General features: G+C 42.3%; 1 protein-coding gene across 1 annotated transcript in view; it reads left to right on the forward strand.

Moving 5' to 3' along the window:
* Positions 1-19,585, forward strand: part of LOC119719694 (helicase-like transcription factor) — a gene marked incomplete at its 5' end in the record, with an annotated part of 43,164 nt that overhangs the window by 12,948 nt on the left and 10,631 nt on the right. Inside the window, 10 exons of the mRNA XM_038189190.1 lie at positions 6,457-6,713; positions 7,781-7,873; positions 9,419-9,501; positions 10,779-10,958; positions 12,977-13,200; positions 14,712-14,864; positions 15,629-15,761; positions 16,398-16,536; positions 17,465-17,644; positions 19,203-19,321. Of these exons, the coding sequence (XP_038045118.1) occupies positions 6,457-6,713; positions 7,781-7,873; positions 9,419-9,501; positions 10,779-10,958; positions 12,977-13,200; positions 14,712-14,864; positions 15,629-15,761; positions 16,398-16,536; positions 17,465-17,644; positions 19,203-19,321 (1,561 nt within the window). The remainder of the gene's footprint in view (positions 1-6,456; positions 6,714-7,780; positions 7,874-9,418; positions 9,502-10,778; positions 10,959-12,976; positions 13,201-14,711; positions 14,865-15,628; positions 15,762-16,397; positions 16,537-17,464; positions 17,645-19,202; positions 19,322-19,585) is intronic.

The raw sequence follows: 19,585 nt of genomic DNA on the forward strand, positions 1-19,585 counted from the left end.
ACAGACATATGAAACATTGGTGGTCATATCTTACTGACAACTACAACTTTTGTTTCTCTGCAATAGTTTCTCTGCAATATGTGGCACACAGTCTTAGTACCTTCTTTTCGAACGGTAACAAATTTAACTTTAACAGTAACAAGTTAACTTGAACAGTAACAAAGTGAACTTTTGTACTTTCTTTCTTTTGAAATTTGACTTTGGTACTTTCTTGCTTTCTTCCTTTTTGAACTGTTAACAAATTTAACTTTAACAGTAACAAGTTAACTTGAACAGTAACAAAGTGAACTTTAGTACTTTCTTTCTTTTGAAATTTGACTTTGGTACTTTCTTGCTTTCTTCCTTTTTGAACTGTTAACAAATTTAACTTTAAACAACAATAAATGTACTGAAACGGGTTTAATAAACATATGAAACTTTGAGTTCTGTTTCAAATCGTGTGGGTTATTTTTTGTTTCCATATGAAATTAAATGTGAAATATCGTTTCTGAACCAAATTGTTTGAAGTATCTGCTATGTATAATCTGGGTGTGTGATATTATTCAGTGTATCTGGCTGGTTTACGGATTGTGCGTCCAGATTTTGTTTTGCGAGTGACAGTCGGAGACATGTTTCGATCTGTGTTGTTTCGGTCTGTTTTGTTTCGGTCTGTTTGTTTCACAGCTTCTGTGTCTAGCTTCTTGTTGGACAGTGGAAGTGATTCATCAGCGAATCGAACTCGTTTGGGCGTAGCCAGGGATTTCATCTGGCTGGGCATCTCACGTAGGTGCGAACGGTTGCGACGTAGTCTGTGTCCATTGGGTGTGGTGACTTCATATGATCTAGGTTCCTTACAGACTGTTGTGACTTCACCAGGCAACCAAGTGTGGTTCTGCTGGTCCAGGATTCGCACTCGTTGGCCAACATAGAGTTGTGGGAGTTCTTTTACTGCTTGTTTGGCATCATGGTCGGTCTTCATCTTTTGTCGTCTTGCCTCTAGCTGGTCTCTGATATCCTCAGCTTTCTGGGGGTTTGCTTGCAGGTGGTTGTTTGGCAAGGTAGTTTGTATCGGTCTGCCGAAGAGAATTTCAGCTGGTGACGGTAGTTTGGAGTCCACAGGGGTTGCACGGAGGTTCAAGAGTGCTATGTCGACATTTTGTCCAGACTTCTGGCATTTCTTGATCACTGACTTGACGGTTCTGACTGAACGTTCCACGAAACCGTTTGAACGTGGATAACGTGGAGACGAAGTTGTGTGCTTGATGCCCCATGTGTTACACATGTCTTCGTAGTGTTTGCCTACGAATTGGGGGCCGTTGTCTGACATAACCTCAGCTGGTGCTCCAAGGAGGCTGAATGTGTGTGAGGTGATGCCAGCAACTGCTGCACTGGTTGTGCTGTTCAACTTGTGAACGACAGGGTACTTCGAATGATAGTCAACTATCAGTAGATAGTTGTCTCCGTGGATTTCAAACAGATCAGTGCCAAGTTTGGTCCAGGGGGTCGAAGGTACTTGATGTGGCTCCAATGGTTCCTTTTGCTGTTTGGGTTGGGATTCCTGGCAGTAGGAACACGCTTTGACAAGTTCATCAATATGGCGATTGATGTTGGGCCAGTAGACCGACTCTCTGGCTAGACGTCTTGTCTTCTCTATACCCATATGTCCTGTATGGAGCTGTTGTAAGATATCCGTCTGAAGTGAGTCTGGAATGATGACCTGTCTTCCTTTGAAGATTATTCCCCAGGAGATACCAAGCTCATCCCTGTATGGCCAGTAGACCCGTAGGTCTCGAGGTAGTTCCTTGACGGACTCTGGCCAGCCACTGTATATTATCTGACACAGTGCACTTAGTACAGGGTCTCTTGCTGTTTCTCTCTGCAGTTGCTCTTGCTTAGACTGCCCAAAATGCACAAGGTCCATGCACATGGCGTCTTGGCCTTCATAGACATCAAAACTGCCGACCAGTCTGTCTAGGGGTATGTCATCACTCTTTGTCGGGTTTGGCAATCTGCTCAGGGCATCTGATAGCGTCATTGTTTTCCCTGGTCTGTACTGTACGTCAAAGTTGTATCCTTGCACCTTAATTAGCAAGCGTTGCAGACGAGGTGGTGCACTCGAGAGGGGTTTCTTCCAGATCATCTCAAGTGGCTTGTGATCAGTGTGGAGTGTAAACTCTTTCCCGAAGAGATAGCTATGGAACCTGGTGATGCCGAACACTAGGGCTAGTGTTTCTCTCTCTATGTTAGAGTAGTTGGCTTGTGCCGGGGAAAGACTCTTCGACGCAAATGCTATCGGCCTGTTGTTTTGAAGGAGGCAGGCTCCCAGACCCTTCTGTGATGCGTCGACTTCCAGCACAGTGTGTATCTCTGGGTTGTAGTACTGGAGACACGCTTCAGTGGTGATGGAATATTTCAAGGCTTCGAATGCTGCTTGATGGTCATCCTGCCACAGATATGGCACATTCTTCTTCAGGAGATCCCTGAGGGTCGCTGCTTTGTCTGCCAGGTTAGGGATATATGCAGAGACGTATGTGATCAGGCCTAGGAATTTTTGCAGGTCTTCCTTGTCCTGAGGTGTTGGAATGCTGTGGATGTCCTCAATTCTGCCTGGGTCCGGCCGGATGCCGGTGTCGGAGTACAGTGACCCAAAGAAGTTGATTTGGTTGGTCTTGATGTGGCATTTGTTGCTGTTGAAAACTAAGCCTTCACGGCTGGCTGTTTGAAGTAGATTCAGGAGGTTGGCATCATGTTCATCCTCAGTACGGCCATATACAGCAACATCGTCAGCAATGCCGACGCATCCTGGAACCTGTTCTATGATGTCGTCCATGCACTGCTGGAAGATGTCTTGGCTGATGGAGAGACCAAATGGAAGGCGCTGGAAACAGTACCGGCCAAATGGCGTTCGAAAGGTGGTCAGCTCTTGGGATTCTTCCTCGAGCTTGACGGCCCAATACCCAGCTTTAGCATCAAGCTTCGAGAAGAATTTGGCTTGAGAAAATGCTGGGTTGAGTTCCTCCAGTGTGGGTATTTTGTGTGGACATCTCTTGAGGCTCTGGTTCAGCCGCTTAGGATCCAGACAGACCCTAAGTGTCCCATCTTGTTTCAAGCTCGTGGTTATCGAACTACACCAGTCGGTGTGATGGGTGACCTTTCTAATTACACCTTGCTGTTCCATCTTGTCGATCTCTATTTTGAGCTTCGGCTTCAGGTGTATGCTACACTTCCTGGGCGCGTCAATGCTCGGTTTAGCATCCTCCTTTAGATGAAGAGTTGCTCTGGCTTTGAAGTTTCCAATTGTGTCAAATTGGTTGGGGTACAACCTCACGAGGTCGTGGACTGACTTGATGGTGTCATGTGACAGATTTTGGGGTTCACCTACTCCTGGTTGTTTGGGTGATGCAGGGGGTTGAGGTGACGATTCAGTGGAGTGGATGGTGACCACTTCAAGCTCGCTGCACATGGGCAGGCCGGCTATGGCTGGTCCGGGGACATCTACGACGTAGAATCTGTTCTTTGTCCACTTCGGTGTCTTGTAGCGGCATAAAAGCTCAATGCACCCTAGGCATACAATCTCTGTACCATTGTATGCCGTCAGCTTGGTCTTCACAGGCTGGACGAAAGACTTCCATCGACTTCCATACATCTGTTTGATCGTACGGAGTGGCAACGTGTTTCCTCCGGCTCCAGTGTCAACTTTTGTGATTAGTCGGTGTTTGCCGATGAGGTCGGGGCAGATAACGTCAAGCGTTGTGTATGCCTCCCTGTTGTTGTCTATCGAGCTCATGCAGAGGTTCGAGACAGTAACTGTGTGGAATACTGTTTCATATTCCTCTGAAGCTTCTGCTGAATGGATGGGTTGTTCATCTCTGTTGGTGTCATTTGGCTTCTGTTTGCCGGCATTGGATCGACTTTTGGATCTTGGTCTGCGAGTTGTATTTCCTCGCGATGGGCTGCGGCCACGTCTGGACGGAGATTTGCCCTTGCGTTTACCCTGGCTTCGGGTCTTTCTGCAGAATTTGGCCCAATGGCCCTTGGAACCACATGATTTACATGTGTCCCGGTAGGCAGGACACCGTCTTGGTGGGTGGGATAGACCACAGTTGCCACAGGTTCTGCCAGTGGGTCGGAAAGCATGGACAGCTGTATGTGACGCCTCCAACGTCTCAAGGCACTTTTTGCCAGCAAGGATGGCTTCGTACTTCCGTCCCTCTTGTAGCATGTCATCGATGCTAAAACCAATGGGTTTGTCTAGAAGATCTTTCTGGAAAGATTCAGATGTGGTAGACGCAATCACTAATTCGATGATGCGTTCCGTCATTTCCTCTGGTCCGAAGTTACATTCGTGTGCCTTTGCTCGGCATCTGTTGACGAAGTTGTCCAGGGATTCATCTGGTTTCTGGCGATACCGCATAAGCTCCAGGCGATGTATGCGGAAGTTCACTTTGATGTGTAGCTGCTTCTCGAACAACTCCCATAACTGGTTGGGGATCAGTTGTTCTTCTGCTGACAGGCTTGAAGAATTTATCATTTTGAGGCCTCCAGTTCCGACTGCTATTTGTATCTTAACAGCACGCTTGGCAGGATCGGTGATTTCCTGGTCCCTGAAGCTCAGGTCCATCCGTTGTTTAAAAAGCTTAAACTCTTCTGCGATGTCTGTGGCACCCCAGTTCATTTCTGGGAACTTGGCCATGATGCAGGGCTGTGGGATAGAAATCTCTGGGATACAATTCAATATGCTACAGCACACGAAATTGTAAACAATAGCAACTGCAATGTAGCTTAAAGGTAAGTGCTACGATTAGTGATCACAATAAATCACAACAATATAATTATTTCAATAATAATTTTGACTATTCAACAATATATTTGTCAAAACACATATTATTGTTCATATATGAAATGTCCAGAGTTCTTTTGGTGAGCAGTCCTTTCTCCAAGAATGTCCAAACACAGTTTGTCCTGCTGTTCCACAGAAATGAGCGATGTACTGTCAGATTTCCAACTTGACTTGATGTCCCGTACAGGCCTCCGTAGATATGATTGATGCACAGTTCCGGCACTGGCGGATGAATACGGCGAATGTTCACTGTAATGAGCGGGAAGCGCACAGTTCCGGCGATGATGCGGAGTGATAGGGTCAAAGGTCACACTTGACGTAAAGATGCGTGAAGCGGTTCGCAGGGCTTGTGATGTTCACGGAACTATTTGTTCATACGCACAGCTACAAGAATGTGTGCACGATAGCGAAACAATGTTTAACAATATGAAGGTGATTCAAAGGTGTACATTGTTACGTGAACTGGCTGGGTGGGGGGGGGGGACTGATGATCACTCCCGTAGATCAAACTTTTGACAAAGTTATTGTAGTGACTTGCCTTGGTCACGCGATGGTGCGACGGGCTGGTCCCTGACCGGTCGGTCGACCGTGTGTACCGGTCGAGTAAGCTCGGTCGAGTCCCGGTGCGGTCGCGTCAAATCGGAGCTCGATCAGCTTTCACTCAGCTCCACGAAAAAGACGAAAAAGTCCTCTGTCGCTATGATGCCGATGGTCGACTCGTGGCGAGGGGTTTTCTCTTGTCCGTGCTGTCCACAGCACGGTGTAGCGGTCCGCTTATCAGCGTTGGCTCGGTGATGGCTTAGGCTTGGCCTCAGTCCGGCGATGACTCCGGGCTAGGCTACGCACGCAGCTGAGTTTCAGTTACGTTGCGTGCGGTGTGCAGTGGGCTTGGCGACGGTGGGTGTGCGGCATACAGTGTGTGGTGTGGTGCGCTGGATCTATGCACGCAGCGATGTACAGTTCACACTCAGGCAATCACAGCGGAAACGTTGTTGTCGCGAAGACAATTTCTGCTGCTTTCCGGTAGTTTTCAGTTACTCTTCTTGGTTGAGAGTGATGGGTGTTCTCTGGCCTTTTTCACCACCGCTGCCACCATGAAGTTTTTAAGGATTTTTAATGACATGGCAAGTAATCCATCTAATTTTAGGCAAGTTTTGCCCTAAACCAAAGAAACAGTGACAGAAACAGTAAAAATGACAGCCATATTTATGTACCAACTTATTGGACTACAGGCAAAATAAAAGGATCGGGTTAGGAAACTGGAAATTCTGTCTTGGTACTCTCTGCTTATTTATTCTGAAATAACTCTGCAAAATCTATAAAACAATCACTTACATGTACAAGTCCAACGGTATTGTATTCGTGTGATCCTACTCAAACGCTGCCCAGGCTTTGTCTAACTAAAGAACGGTGTGCATTCTGCGCGCCAAAATGTAATACAAATATACATCTAACCTAAAAATAAGCAATGCGGCGCACGCTCTTTCAAGGTTGCTGCGTGCAGCGCCCCCTAGTGACAGAATTTTGTTACAATATTAATGGACAATATATTCTGTATTTAGTAAAGGTGACTGTTTCTATATTTGTTTGTTATGATTGATTACCAGATTTTCACGGTCCAAATCTCATCTTTTCAGGATGTTGAGTGCCTTGATTCTGACTCGGATTCTGATGCCTGTGATGGCAATGCCACGACCGTCACAGAAAAAGAAGTTCTGGAAAGTGCCCTGGTAGTCCAGAATACCCAGTCCAAGTTAGAAACAGAGTTGGAGAAATCAGTTGAGCCTGTAGTGATAGATGATCCCGTGGTTGTTGTGGAGACAGGGCAAATCCCACAACTACGAAAAGATGATACGATAATATTGGAAAGTGTTCCGGACAATGAGGTGGTCATGTAAGTTAGAAGTGGTCTCCTAGAGACTCTCTTATATATGATATGATAATATATGGCACTCCAATATCAGATATATGTGATATTCATAAATACCTAAGACAGTTTACCCAATCTGTAATGGCCGAGAGCCCGTCACGTGTCCAGTCTTAAACGGATGATAAAGACATGGCTGGCTGGTCTTAAGCACTTTTCCATTGTCACATGAAATTTGGACTCTATGAAATCCAGCGCCTTTTACCATTTTATTGGCTGAATGTTCTCAATCCTGTCATAGGCATGCGCAATACTACCAGTAAGTCAGTATTTCAAAGTCCTAAATTCACAACGCACTCACCACAGCTGCATCTGCGCGTCATCGAGCAGTACGCGCGATGCGCGACGCGCGCCAATCTCCATAAAAGGAGTTGTTTACATCTTACTTGCGAGCTGGGCACTCCATTATATAGCTAGAGGGGTGTTTCAAAAAACAGAATGTAAAATTGTTGAACAGAATTGTTGGAATATTTCAACTTTTGACTTTTGGATCGAAAAGTTTTGATTTTTTGACCGAAAAGGTATTTATGAATGGGAATAAAAATCTGCTTGGTTGGTATTAAACACTATGTTTCAGACTGGTTGGAGTCCGGAATGCTGATAATTACCGGAGGCGAAGCATTCCAGACTCCAACCAGTCTTATACATAGTGTTTAACTCATTTTGAGGTAATTCAATTATACTTTACACAATGAGCATGTTGTGGACAAACATGTCTGCAGATTATTTGAATACATACTCTTCCATCACCACTATACTATAAAACAGAAAGGGTGTGTATAAGTGAGTGTGTGTGTATGATCATGACTTCTTCACAGTCACGATTGATCGCGTGCCAAGCACATGATTTTTTTGCAAAGCGGGGACATGAAACCTCGTCTATTTAATATGAAATTATCGCTATTTTGATGTTATTTCATTCCAAGAAGTCCCGTTTCCAAAGAAAGGATAAAACCTCCACAAATTTCAAACTTTATTCTGGGGCAGTGAATAAAACAAGTTTCAATTTTTGTGGCTGTTTTTTTTTTAATCAGTGTTCTGGATGACGAGGAAGAAAAAGAGAAAGTGGAAGAACCAGCACCTGAGCCAGAGGTTCAGATTGTGACAGGAAGTGCTCGGCCTAAAAGGTATGCATTTGAATCATGTATTGGAAGGAATGAACACACCCAACAAACTGGAAATGTTAGATTTGTATGCCAGATACTGTGAAGTTAACTCTCTCTCTCATGTCAGCTCACTGTGAAGTGCATGACCAGTTATATCCATTAAGTAGTGGTGGGAGAAAATGGAGTTTTCAGAATCAGGTTATCCTAATTTTTTTCAGTTATGGATAATACATGAGGAGCGCATGCCGTTCGTGGGTGAGAACAGCCCGAGGGCCATTATGCAAGCTGTTGCTCAAAATGCTGATGCCCGTGTCTGGTCTGTAGGAAATGACGTCATTTGAGAGAGACATATTAACCTTCAGAATATTTTTATGCCCCGCGGCGAAGCCGAAGGGGCATACTGTTTCCGCCTTGTCCTTCCGTGGGTGGGTGGGTGTGTGGGTGTGTGTGTGGGTGGGTGGGTGTGTGGGTGTGTGTGTCCGGACAAATCTTGTCAGCGCGATAACTTGAGAAATACTTTACATATGAACTTCAAATTTGGTTTGTGGATTGTCCTTGGTAATCCCAAGAAGCCTTTTGCATTTGGGGCCGAAAGGTCAAGGGTCAAGGTCACAGTGGCTGAAACAATAGAAATTTTGTCAGCGCGATAACTTGAGAAATACTTTACATATGAACTTCAAATTTGGTTTGTGGATTGTCCTTGGCAATTCTAAGAAGCCTTTTGCATTTGGGGCCAAAAGGTCAAGGGTCAAGGTCACAGTGGCTGAAACAATAGAAATTTTGTCAGCGCGATAACTTGAGAAATACTTTACATATGAACTTCAAATTTGGTTTGTGGATTGTCCTTGGTAATCCTAAGAAGCCTTTTGCATTTGGGGCCAAAAGGTCAAGGGTCAAGGTCACAGTGGCTGAAACAATAGAAATTTTGTCAGCGCGATAACTTGAGAAATACTTTACATATGAACTTCAAATTTGGTTTGTGGATTGTCCTTGGCAATTCTAAGAAGCCTTTTGCATTTGGGGCCAAAAGGTCAAGGGTCAAGGTCACAGTGGCTGAAACAATAGAAATTTTGTCAGCGCGATAACTTGAGAAATACTTTACATATGAATTTCAAATTTGGTTTGTGGATTGTCCTTGGCAATCCTAAGAAGCCTATCGCATTGGGGGTCAAAAGGTCAAGGGTCAAGGTCACAGTGGCTAAAACAATAGAAATCTTGTATTTATTCTGAGATCATAGGGATTAGGGATTAATTCATATAAAACCTACAGAAGACACTAATGCTGTCAATGAACGTTCCATTTGACCAAGGTACATGTAAGTTGATGTTAGAGTGGTGTTATGTCATGGAAACAGTCACGGTTGCGGGGCATTTGTGTTTGTAAACACACCTGACTTGTTTTTTCTCTGGGATACCCTTTCAAGCCGTTTAATTAATATAACTGTTTTCACTTGGCAATTTGATGCGCTCTTAGACTGAAGTATTGCGTCCCCTTTTAGGTATTTCGTGCTGCGTTTGTGGTGCACCCAACACTTGTATGTGTTTCTTTTGAACATGTTTCAACAGAGCCAGCAAGAAACCTGTGCGTTATGTATTCAGTGGCTCGGATGCTGAACTCGAGTCTGATGAGGAAGTACCTAAGAAGAAATGTGGGTATTCAGTCAAGCCCTCCACAATTGCACAATTTCTGCTTTGCACTTTCGTTTTAAAAATATAATCAACGTCGCTGCCCCAATTTAATCACTGGGAAAAAAAAAAACATTTTTGAGGATTGTCTACTTTGAAAAGAGGGTTTTATCCGTGATTAAACCATTGCTATTGACGTCACACTATTGTTAAAAGTGTGGATTCGGATCTACGAATCTCTTAACATTGGTCACAAAGTGTGGATTCGGAACTACGAATCTTTAGTAAAGTGTGGATTTCGTAATTCGGAATTACGAATCCACACTTTGAACATGTCAGACTATTATTCTCCATCATAACGAGCATGAATAGGACCGTCTGCGTGAAAACTTGCTTTCCGAAAATTACCAATGCATCTTCACTGTCAGATTCTCTGCCGTCACTGCAAAATCTACTTTAGTCAGAAAGAAATCGTTGTCTGAACTGTACATTTTGATGTAAGGAGCCTATACACACAAAATGACTTGGTTGTACGGGTGTGGCGATACACTTGCTAAACACGCCAGGAAAAATGTTGCAACCTGCACCACTTCCACGCTTGTGTACAAAGTCTATGGAGAGTCATTTCAAGTATTTCCTAACGAAATTTGAAACATTTCTCAGTCCCAGATTCATGTCTTATCGTCATTTTTGCAACGAATGACCTTCATTGAGATGATATATGAAGAAAAAAGTGGCGTCAGGTTGCAACATTCTTTCCAATACTTCTGTTGACGCAATGGTTCAAGTCGAAGAATACACTCGCAAGTGTGGATTCTTATTTTACGAATTCACTCGGTGCTTCGCGCCTCGTGCATTCTTAAATTACGATTCCACACTTTCTCGTGTATTCCCTTAACAGAAAGGTCTTCCTTAATTAAGTTTTTGGCTTTTTTGATTGTTTGCTTGTTTTTAATTTCTTTTTTTTTAAGGCTATTGCATAAAATGTATTTTTACTGCGTTTATTATCTTATTGTATTCAAAACGAGGTAGAACAAATATAAATTTGCTGGTGCAGGATTTTGAGCTGGAACCACCAGAACACTGTGCTGATGCTCCACCAACTGAACTTAGATATCCCATTCTATTTTGGTAGTTTCCCAATTTGTCAACATATTTAAACACAAGCCAGTGATCACTCCCGGAATCACGATGCTAGTGACATGAGCAATGCTGCAAATCTGAAAAATGGCATTTGGGGTTCAAACAAACAGGATGCGGTTTGAGACTTATTTTCAGGTTTTGTTTTAATTGTGTACAGCAAAGACAAAGTCAAAGAAGGATGAAGTCAGGACTCCGCGAGCCAGCCAGGAAGGTGATGAGGAAGAAGGAAGCCAGAAAGTAGTACTCAAGTCCAAAGCAGCTGCTAAACCCAAAGAACCAAAGAAAACTCAACAGAAGAAGAAAGGTGGTGCTAAAGCCAAAGGAAAAGTCTTGCCAGGTAAAAGATATCCACAGTTAAGGACAGGGCCTAATTTTATGGCTCTGCTTAATGTGAGTAACAACTCTCTGCTTACTGTAGCAGAAAATTCTGTGCTTACTTATTTTACGGGTTTAATTGCAAGTTATATAATAAAAGTTTGAGGTCTGTTGGTGACACCATATCAATATCAAGCTCTTCTGAGAGCTGCTGCAGAACAGTGGTCTCATGGCCTGATGATCAGGGGTTATAAATGTAAGTGATTTGATTCCATGGCCCAATACCTTGCCGCTGCTTAACACGTTTAGCAGAAAAGTTGTGTTTACCATAGCAGAATTGTGTGCTAACCTTAAGCACTATTTCATGTCGGGGTTGTGCTAATGGTTGTGCGCGCATGGAGATTTTTATTGTTACATCGCTGATTTCAGCAACTTTTTCCTCTGGGTTTGGGTGTGCTTTTGCTGTGCTAACTGCCTTACGGTCTTCATGAAATAGATGGAAGCTCTGTTAGCAGATAACCGTGTGCTTAGCAGCGCCACGAAATTGGGCCCTGGTATAAAGTGCCTTGTAAGCACCACATTTTTATTAATGAAATGAATTAATCCACACCATGAAATAATGCTTAATGGTTAGCACCATTTTCTGCTACAGTAAGCACAACCTTTCTGCTAACTGTTCAAAAGTGCTATGAAATTGGGCCCGGGTTGTGATAGTTTTCTAATCATTTTGTGTGACAAAGAGAGAGTTGGACAGGCTTGTGATCGCAGTTGTTGTCTAATGCCTCGTGCTCACACAAACATGCTATGGATTTGTGCGCACTTAGAATAAAAATAAATCTTGTGTTCTTTGTACCATATGCGTGGTCATGAAGCGCCATGAACTGTTCATGCACGGACTCCACACTTTGTCCGTTCTCAAGAGAATGGGCCTGAAGACACATGGAGCAAACTGTCTGAAACTTCGGAAAAAAAAAACTCTCACAACGGATTTTTTCAGATACAATACCTCTTTGTAGTACTAAAGGCAATGTTTCAACTCGTTCTCTAGGACAGGCTTTAAACTGCCAACAGAATTTAGGCAACAAAATTATCTAACTTACCTCTCGGCCTGTGACAGACTGCTTTTCATTGTTATAAAACTTTATATAGGGATGGCTGGGTAGCTATAGTCATGATAGTACACCAACCTAATCGAGCCAGGCTGCCAGCCTATGTCCAACTGATTTAGCTTAAGTGAATCTGAACTGGGGGATATGCTGAGATTTTAAAGGGAATATACATCATTTGCTTTTGCTGTAATTTTCAGAAATGCATGGAATTGGGGGGTTGGAAATATATAGCAAATATAGTTACACTGACTTTTTTGAGGTTTTGGGTTCGAAAATGCTATAAAAACCAAGAAAAACAATCATTTTCCTGTAGTCTGGTTCCCTGACTCCATTTAGGAAGAAACAGAGCAGTTTACATACACTGGGGAATTGTAAGGTCAGGGAACCAGTCTAGCTGGCTTGTACCCATTCATAGGTGTGTAATTGATTGCAAACAAGTGCGATGGTCAACTGGGGCCAGTATTTGAAAAAAAGCCAGTTTTTTTCAAACGCTGGTCGGCCGATCAGCGTTGGAAATTGATACAAAAATACCACTTTTCTTGAAAATGACAGTATACCAGGTGCCATGATTTTACAGGATGCTTTACACTGTCATTCACTAACAGTCCAGCAGGGTATTTCAAAATGATTTGGTAGTTTTATTTTTTGATGTTTGCAAATGTTGTATTTTCCCTTTAACGAGAATTCCAAAGTCAAGGATTATTAACACTGCGATACCAGTGCTTGTAATGCGATACCTGATGACATCATGATGACAGTTATTTGCACACCCCGAGATAAGGGTTGATGTTTGTTCCAAGTTCAAGTTCATGCTGTGTACTGTAAAGAAGAAAAGTTGCAGAAAAAAACCCACAATTGTACAAAAAAGGGGTTTATTGGGGATCAATACTGATGTCTTGACACTGGTATTTGCTGTATGTTATTTTCTCAGACATGCAACTCCCAAGTCTTCCCAAGTTGCCAACTCTACCAGGCCTGGGCCAACATGTGCCCGCTGTGGCATCAACCTGCACCGTCACCACCTGCGATGGTCCCCTGGCAGCACTCCAACCTCAGCCCCTGACTGGGACCTCAAGTCATGGCAGTAGGTTTGCTCCCAAGGGGCCCAGGCCTACCCTTATCCTATGTCCGCTGTCTGTGATCAGTAACTGGTTGGTGAGTCTGGACTTCAGTACATCCTTTGCAGTGTTGTAGCCAAGTCCTTTTCCGAGTCCCTGACTATGTTCCCATGTTTGAACCGTAGATGGTGCCTTGTGATCACTTTGGAGACCAACTGGAGAGGGGGGCGGGGGAGGGGGAACAAACCCCGTTCGCACAATGGTTTATGTGTGTATAAACCATTGCTAAGTATGCACAACTAATTTTATACTGATTGTGTGTGAGCGTCAGGTGTCGTCAACAGGGTGTTCATTTGTCCCTCCCAGTGGACTTCCCCATTTCTTTTGTAATTACAAAGGGGGTACTTGTGCACATTGCGCCAGTTTGGTTTTCTAACTCTGTATGTACAGTAAGATTTGACCATTTCCTTTTTAGGATAATCAATTTTTTGTATGTGTGCAAAATCAAAGAGGGAACCTACAAAGTTTCTTACCGTATTTTTTACTCGCCGACTTCGTGGGAACCTTTTCGATTGCATGGAAAATGAAGACAACCACGTCACTCATACACTTGTGTATGTGTATCTGAAGTGTTACTGGCGTACTACAGTTTAGCTCGACAGCCTTGAAGGCTAATCTAATGGTTTTTCGTATTGACAATTAATAAATACCTTGGGGAGTTGATCGTTTCTGATTGGTCGAGACTCGATCACGTGGCCGGGCATTAACGGTGATAATGGACCGGCTTCAAAGATCAAGCGAATAAATGGCCCCTGAACCAGCATTGATCCAGCCCCGTTCAGCCCCATGCAAGCCAATGATTGGTCAAAATATAGTAACAGTCCTGCGGTAGCTTGTAACAATAGAGCACTGCACATGCGCTCAACCCCCATCGCGTGAGACTGACGCGCGTACGCAACACAGTTGCTAGGGATGCGTGCGCGCGCGCGCGTAAGGAAGTTTTGAAACGACATCGTACAGCAGTGCAGTATATACTGAGGATGTTTACGACGAAAGTGTAGATCTACGATTTATTTTCTTTGAACACTTCACCCACCGACATATTTACCTTTCCTAAACCAAGCATCTTTGTAATTCCGGACACAAGGACTGTGTAAACGAGATTTCAGCTTCCTCCATCAGGTAAAGATATGAAAACATTGTTGTAATTTGTTTCGCTACGGCAGCAGTTTCTGTTGAGTTTACGTCGTTATAGCTGTTAAGCTAAAATATGGCCCATGAACATGAACACAAAAAGTCTGGAAATATCGCCGAAAGAAAGTCACAAAATTGGAGCATTTTAACTGTTTATTTCGTTAAAAAGGTATTTATTAATGGGAATAACAGTGTGAGGATCCGGTCTTCACTGCGTGATAATGACCGGGTGTGGGGGTGACCGCTGTTAATGGACCTCGACTTCGTCTCGGTCCATTAACAGCGGTCACGCCCACACCTGTTAATGGACCTCGACTTCGTCTCGGTCCATTAACAGCGGTCACGCCCACACCTGGTCATTATCACGCAGTGAAGACCGGCTCCTCACACTGTTATTCCCTTATTATCAAATAGAATCAATTCGAGGAACATGTTAGACCTGACGTTGACCTGAATGTGTACACTCACTACGGCGCAGACAGAGCCAAGAGCCATACTAAGCTGGTCAGTGAAGATGTAGTCATCACCACCTATAACACCCTGGCACATGAGTATAAAACCAAGAAGGTAAGACGCTGTTTGGTTTAGACCATGGCCTCTATGTAGATGGTGTTTCGTGACCATTTTCTAGAGCTCTAGTGGGTGATACACATACTGCAATATTACCCATCCACTGGGACTTTGACATGACATGCACTAGTCAGTTGAATGAGAATTATGACGCAATTCAACATAAAATGTCAACTTTTCTTAATCAAAAGTGCTTGCAACAGAATCTACTTTTGGATCAAAAAATTGTGCATAGGTTTTCCATTTGTTCTTTAAACATATAGTATCTGCTCAACTGAGACTTCAACGGGTTAATTGTTATGCACCCTGCTCAAGATTTTGTGCAATTTTTGTTCCTTCAAATGAAAGTAAATGCAGACATAAGTGAATAAAAGGCACAAAAAGCAAGTGATCCCATGTACCTTAGAGGAAATAGCTGGTTCTAGACCAATTTGGTGCCAGACCAATTTACGTTCAGATCTGAGTCAAAGTTTTGAGCCAAGCTGAGACTTAAACAAGTGTAATTGACCGATTGCGCTCACGAAGTCACGTGACCTATAGCAGGTATCAAACATCAAGAAACACGCCATTCTCCATAGCAAAGTGCATGCCGCTGTTGTAAAGTACATGATGATTGTTGCATTTGTTTGTCGGATCGAGGTTTTTCTTTCTCAAAATCTCTGAAGAATACTCCAGAGTTCGTACCCAAGACCTTACCTGAATGGCTGCATAAAGCCAATAAATTTGAAGCTGATATTACTTCTTCTTTTTCTATTTGGTAGGGCAACAGTCCCCTTCACAAAGTCGAATGGTTGAGAATTGTCTTGGATGAGGGTCACATCATACGCAACCCCAGCGCTCTCCAGACTAAGGCCGTGCTGGACCTGAAAGCACAGCGCAAGTGGATACTGACAGGTGGGAACATTTACAAACTTTGCCTTTTTTTTTTTTATAGAAAACCATTCCTAAGCATATTTGCCTAGTTATTGTGACATGTGTGAACAGGTTCATAAAAACAATCGAAGGTATGTTAGCAATATTTTAGCTAAATTCATGCAAGGTCGTATGCTAGGTACGTTTAAAACTTCCCAAAAAATAGTACAACTCTCCTTCCCAATTTGCCTGAAAAGTAATAGTGCTTCAGGAGTCTTGTTTCTCTCTGAATTGTGTTCATTTTTACTTTGCCTCAAGACGGAAGTCATAACAGTTCCATCACTAGTCCATATCCAGTTACATGTAGCCTACTCAAATGAACCGTGACAAAGGCATTCCTCTGTCATTCTTCATCCCCTTAATTTGTAACCTGACTTTATGATTTGACTGGCTTTTTTTTATTTCTGATTGAATCGTCATTGACTTGATTAAACTCTGTATTTACCAAGTTCATATGATGAAAGTTTTCTCTTTTTTTCATAGTTTTTTCCAGAAGTTCTTTTTTTTATCAATATCTCACTGTTTGAAAAATTTAAAAGAAACTCTACAGTAAAGTGTTTTGCTCAAAGACACAAACGCAGTATCATGTCAGTCTATTACGTAATCATGTTTTGACAGGAACCCCCATTCAGAACAGCATCAAGGACCTGTGGGCCTTGATATCCTTCCTCGGCCTGGAACCATTCAAGTCCAACAAGATGTGGTGGCAGCGAACCATCGTCCGACCTATCAACCAGGGCGACAAAGCCGCTGTGGCGTAAGCTGTTTTTCATCTCCTTTAACCAACAAATAAATATGTGATGGGTTCTTTCATGTGTTCATCTTTACTATCCATCAAGACCCATTGATATCTAACTAAATAGAATGACAAATATTGACATTATTTTTTACATTACTCTTGTGTTCTCATCCTGTGACATGTGCTTGTACTCTCATAGCCGTTTCCGTTCAGTTTGGTTGGCAACAGCATGTATTGGAAAAGTTGACAAAAACAGTTGTATCAAGTCACTACATGTCAATTACGAATCATAACAGGTTCACCATTAGTCAATCACAAGTCAACCAACAACCTATTCAAATGAACTACTACAAAGGCATTCTTCTGTTACGTATGATTTGACTTTGGCCTTGTGATTTGACTGGTGATTTGACTTGTGATTGACTTGTGAAGTTGTGATTGACTTGTGATTAAGCTGTGATTGACTTGCGATTGACTTGTGATTGACTTGTGATTGACTTGTGACTGACTTGTGACTGACTTGTGACTGACTGACTTGTGACTGACTTGTGATTGACTTGTGACTGACTTGTGACTGAATTGTGACTGAATTGTGACTGACTTGTGATTGACTTGTGACTGACTTGTGACTGACTTGTGATTGACTTGTGATTGACTTGTGATTGACTTGTGATTGACTTGTGATTGACTTGTGACTGACTTGTGACTGACTTGTGACTGACTGACTTGTGATTGACTTGATTACAACTCTGTATTTTTCAAGTTCATCTTCAAAAAATTGTCACTTTTCCATAAATTTTCAAGGGAGAAAACTCAAAAAACAAATTCTCGTTTTTTTGGGCTCACCTTTTGAAGAATTTAAATTTAAAAGAAGTCTCATCAGGCACAAATTGCAGGGTTTAATGAGCCTTAATATATCAAAATTCCTTGTATATGTAAATGACAGACGAATCTCCCAGTTGATGGAACAGCTTGCCCTGCGACGCACCAAGACCCAGAAGGTCAAAGGTCAGCTACTGGTTGACCTCCCAGCCAAGACAGTCTTCATCCAGAAAGTGGAGCTATCTGCAGAGGAGAGAGCCGTGTATGACAGCATGGCAAAGGAAGGAAAGCTGGCCATTGGCAAGTAAGTTCTCAGCATTCTACCTTTCAAATGTCTTTAAAGGCATATAGGATCATTTGCATTCATCCCAAAAGTAACCAACCAAGTTAGTATCAAAAATCTTACTTAAACATCGTACTGGTACTAAACACCCTGTGAAATTATTCCTTCTGGATTGCTGTCATTTAGAAGAAATCAAGAAATGTCGGTGATTTCCAACAATCACTCAATTGACCGATCATTTGAAATAGATATGCAGACAAAATTGTGTTTCGTGATCAAATGGTTGTGCATGGTTTTTCACCGTTTTCTCGAAAGGTATAATATCCACTGAGCTGAAATGTCATCACGTTAGGTTTTGAACACTCTTCTTTGGATTTTGAGTGGTATCATAATTGGAAACGAACAACATGCGTGAAAAGCAAATAATCCTACATGCCTTTAAAAAACTGTATCCACTCTGAGTGATCCCTGTTTGCCATTTCCCAGGTTTGCAGCATTGCTAACATTGCTAGCATCTTGATTTTGGGCATGCTCCCAAGCTACATGGTATATATGCATTAAGTGCTTCTGACTACTTCCCATGAACAAATACATTAACAAAACAGGAACCGCCAACATAGGGCTGAATGGATGGTTGGTAGAATGGTAATCTGGAGGTTGCAGGTTCAAACCATACTCTAAGCAATTTCTGTATTCAAATTTTAAATTATTTAAATGTACCTAGTCGATTTCCTTTTGTGGTTTATTTGATTATTTAAACATTTCTCTGCACAAGATTGCTTTCCCGTATCTACCAAATAGTCAAATATTCGATTATCAACCAAATATTCAAATAGCTTTTTGCCAGTTTGAATATTTTGAAGAAAAAATTTCGCACATACACACACAACTGTGATGTTATTTTATCGTAAAGTTGCGGCGCTTTATTGTCAGGTGCCACTTTTTTGTTGACTTTAACTTTTTTTGTTGATGACGGTTCATTGTTCACATCCTTTTAGCAGGTTAAAAGCCTTTTACAGTTAAAAAAAATATACTTACCGCAAAACACACCAGCGCCCCATATCAATTGACGCTCATAAATATAACCGGCACACAGTATTTAGAAATGGGGGCCATGGGAAGGGTTTTTGTTTTGACATTTTCTTATTTGCTTTTGAGTTTTTATTTGTGCACAAGTCATTGGGAATATCTCCCTAAGATATCAGTCTCAATATTATAACCTAAGTCATGTAAATATTTTAATAATTCCTATGTTATAATTAAAAACAATGCAAAAGGCCCCTGAAGCTTGACCTATTTAATTGTGGTATACTCCTTGTCACCACTGACATCATGCTTTGTCAGTTGCTGACGAGCACAACAGCCACTCAAGTGTCCTTTTCATGTCTCTTTATTGCCTATTGTCGTTGAATCTTCACATTGCTGGATACAAATCATCCATAGGACTCAGGACAAGTTTTTTTCAATTTATTAAAAAGAGGGGGATTTTTGCAGTAATAATGGAGTTTCAGTCTTGTCTGATTTTGCAAAAACACATCACATGGATGCTTCTGAAATGCTACTTTTACTTTCTTGGCAGATATTTTAAGACAGGAACGTTGTTGACCAATTATGGCAATGTCTTGGCCATCCTGTTGCGCCTGCGTCAGTTGTGTTGTCATCCAGCTCTCATTGCAGCAGCCGTTGCTCTCAAGGAAGGTACTTGCACTCTGGTTTCATCGTTAAGTGTTTCAGCCCTTTTCAAGTTACACCCAATGAACTTCCAGCAATATTAGGAATTAGAGCAGTCATTTTTTCCTGCTTGAATTTTGTACTTGCTATGTAGAATTGTTGAAATGTGTGCAGATAACAGCCTAAAAATGACAGTTGTATAATGATCATTATAACACACCTCTTGCTTGTTCTTTATCCTGGTTGGCTGAAACACGGTCACGTGTGATTCACTAATATGGGCTAGTGTAT

This window comes from Patiria miniata, unplaced genomic scaffold (genome assembly GCF_015706575.1).
Source record: "Patiria miniata isolate m_02_andy unplaced genomic scaffold, ASM1570657v1 HiC_scaffold_8, whole genome shotgun sequence".
NCBI classification, from domain to species: domain Eukaryota; kingdom Metazoa; phylum Echinodermata; class Asteroidea; order Valvatida; family Asterinidae; genus Patiria; species Patiria miniata.